General features: G+C 33.6%; 1 protein-coding gene across 1 annotated transcript; it reads left to right on the top strand.

Moving 5' to 3' along the window:
- LOC143531967 (uncharacterized) lies at positions 1-876 on the top strand. The gene is made up of 2 exons (XM_077027137.1): positions 1-105; positions 148-876. Exons 1-2 carry the CDS (start codon positions 1-3, stop codon positions 874-876), a joined length of 834 nt encoding a protein of 277 aa, XP_076883252.1.
- The last annotated feature ends 990 nt before the right edge of the window (positions 877-1866 follow it).

The following is a 1866-nucleotide window of genomic DNA, read 5'->3' as shown; positions in this document are numbered from 1 at the left end:
ATGGCAAGCAATAAAAAGAAAGAAAGTGCTTCAACATCAACTCGTGAACAAGGAAATATTTCACTTCAGTGTCCCAAATTGAATGAAACAAATTACACGACTTGGGCATTGTTGATAGAAACAATGTTGAAAGCATATGACCTTTAGGAAATAATTGATGCAAAGGTTGAAACCGAAATTGTGGATGAAAAGAAGATGAATACCACAAAAGCCATGATCTTCCAAACATTACCGGAAGATGTTTTAATGCAAGTCGCTCAATACTCGACTGCAAAGGAAGTTTGGGACTCGATCAAAGTCAAATATCTTGGAGCCGATCTAGTTCAAAAGGCACGTTTACAAACGTTGAGAAGCGAATTAGAGGCTATAAAGATGAAGTCAAATGAAACCGTAAGTGATTTTTCGGGAAAGTTAAGCAGTTTGCAAACCAAGTTTAAAACTCTTGGTGGTACTTTGAAAGATAAGGCACTCGTGAGGAAACTGCTTATCTTGGTCCCAAAGAAATTTCTACCAATCGTAGCATCTATCGAGCAATATCAAGAAATTGATACAATGCCATTTGTAGAAGCCATTGGAAGAATAAAGGCATTTGAAGAACGTCTCAAAAGCCAAGACGAACCAGAAGATAATGATCAGGGAAGACTTCTAATGGCAAGTTCAAGCAATCAAGGTCATGGTAGAGGACATGGTAGAAATTCTAATAAAGGAGCAAGTGGATACGGAAGAGGCATGGGCCAAGGAAATAAGGACAAGAGCAAGTTTAAGTGTTATGAATGTGGAGAAGTCGGTCATTTCGCAAAAGAATGCACCAAATGGAAGAACAAGGAGCAAGAATCCAATCTTATCTATGATGATGAACCGGTCGCATTGCTGTGAAAAAACAAGAAAATTGAAGACCCTCTTTAAACTATATTTAGTTTAAGGGGGAGTGTTGAAAAGTATAAACTAAATATTAAGTATAGGGGTCTTTGTGTTATATTAGAAAGTACATTTTATGTCTAGTATGTATATTTGTAAAGTCTAGGGATTAGTATGCAATTGTGTCAAACTTGAATCGTTTTCTAAAAGATGTGTCGTGTAAGTGGTGCATGTTCTAGGGTTATATAAACCCCCCACCACATCAATTTGTATGTAAAATTCTGCAAGATTATTGAATCCAAGTATATTTATCAAATTCATTGTGTCTATTTCATCGATTTGCAATCTGAATTTGCCATCATACTATTTTATATTTTTGAAAAACCGAATTTTCGGTTTTGGTTCAGTTTTCCATTTTTGAAAAACCGAAAAAAACTAAACCGAACTAATTGATGGCGTTGAAAATTATGAAGATGATGAGACTGAGACTAAACTTTGAAGATGAACAAGATGATGAATGAAGATTAATACTAAACTTTTAGTGTTTTTTTATTAATAACATTGTCGAATTTTAAACGTTACTACTCTAATAACTTTTTATTAGTATGATTCCACGTAGCATGTGTCTATTTTTGTTTTTTGTATTTAATATATTTGTGGTACTCAAATACATTCTTACAAGCTTAAAGTTATCATCTTCATTTTTAAAATTTTTTGCAATGTCTACACATAATTGGGAAAAAAATCGACTATAACCGAAAAACCAAAACCTAAGGGTTTGTATATTAAAAAAACCGAGGGCTTCGGTTTCGATTTTACCTAAAAAACAGAACCGTGCTCAGCCCTAAAGAAATTACCATTCTCATTGTGTAGTTGAAATTCATTTATAATGATTGGTTGAGTTATCAATAGGGTTACTGATTGATATAATTTATATGGTAATTTTATCGGTTACACTTTAAAGTTTTTGTTCTGTTTTGTTGTTAGGAGCAACCGCATTCTAGCACA

This window comes from Bidens hawaiensis, unplaced genomic scaffold (assembly GCF_021521415.1).
Source record: "Bidens hawaiensis isolate Kalapana, Puna unplaced genomic scaffold, B.hawaiensis_p1.1 tig00009311_1, whole genome shotgun sequence".
NCBI lineage: Eukaryota > Viridiplantae > Streptophyta > Magnoliopsida > Asterales > Asteraceae > Bidens > Bidens hawaiensis.
Note: the sequence above shows the minus strand (reverse complement) of the source record. Positions and strands in the feature narration are given on the sequence as shown.

Coding starts and splice junctions, on each gene's coding strand:
- LOC143531967 (XM_077027137.1), top strand. CDS start 1: ATGGCAAGCAATAAAAAGAAAGAAAGTGCTTCAACATCAACTCGTGAA. Junction 106..147: donor AAACAAATTACACGACTTGG/GCATTGTTGATA, acceptor TATGACCTTTAG/GAAATAATTGATGCAAAGGT.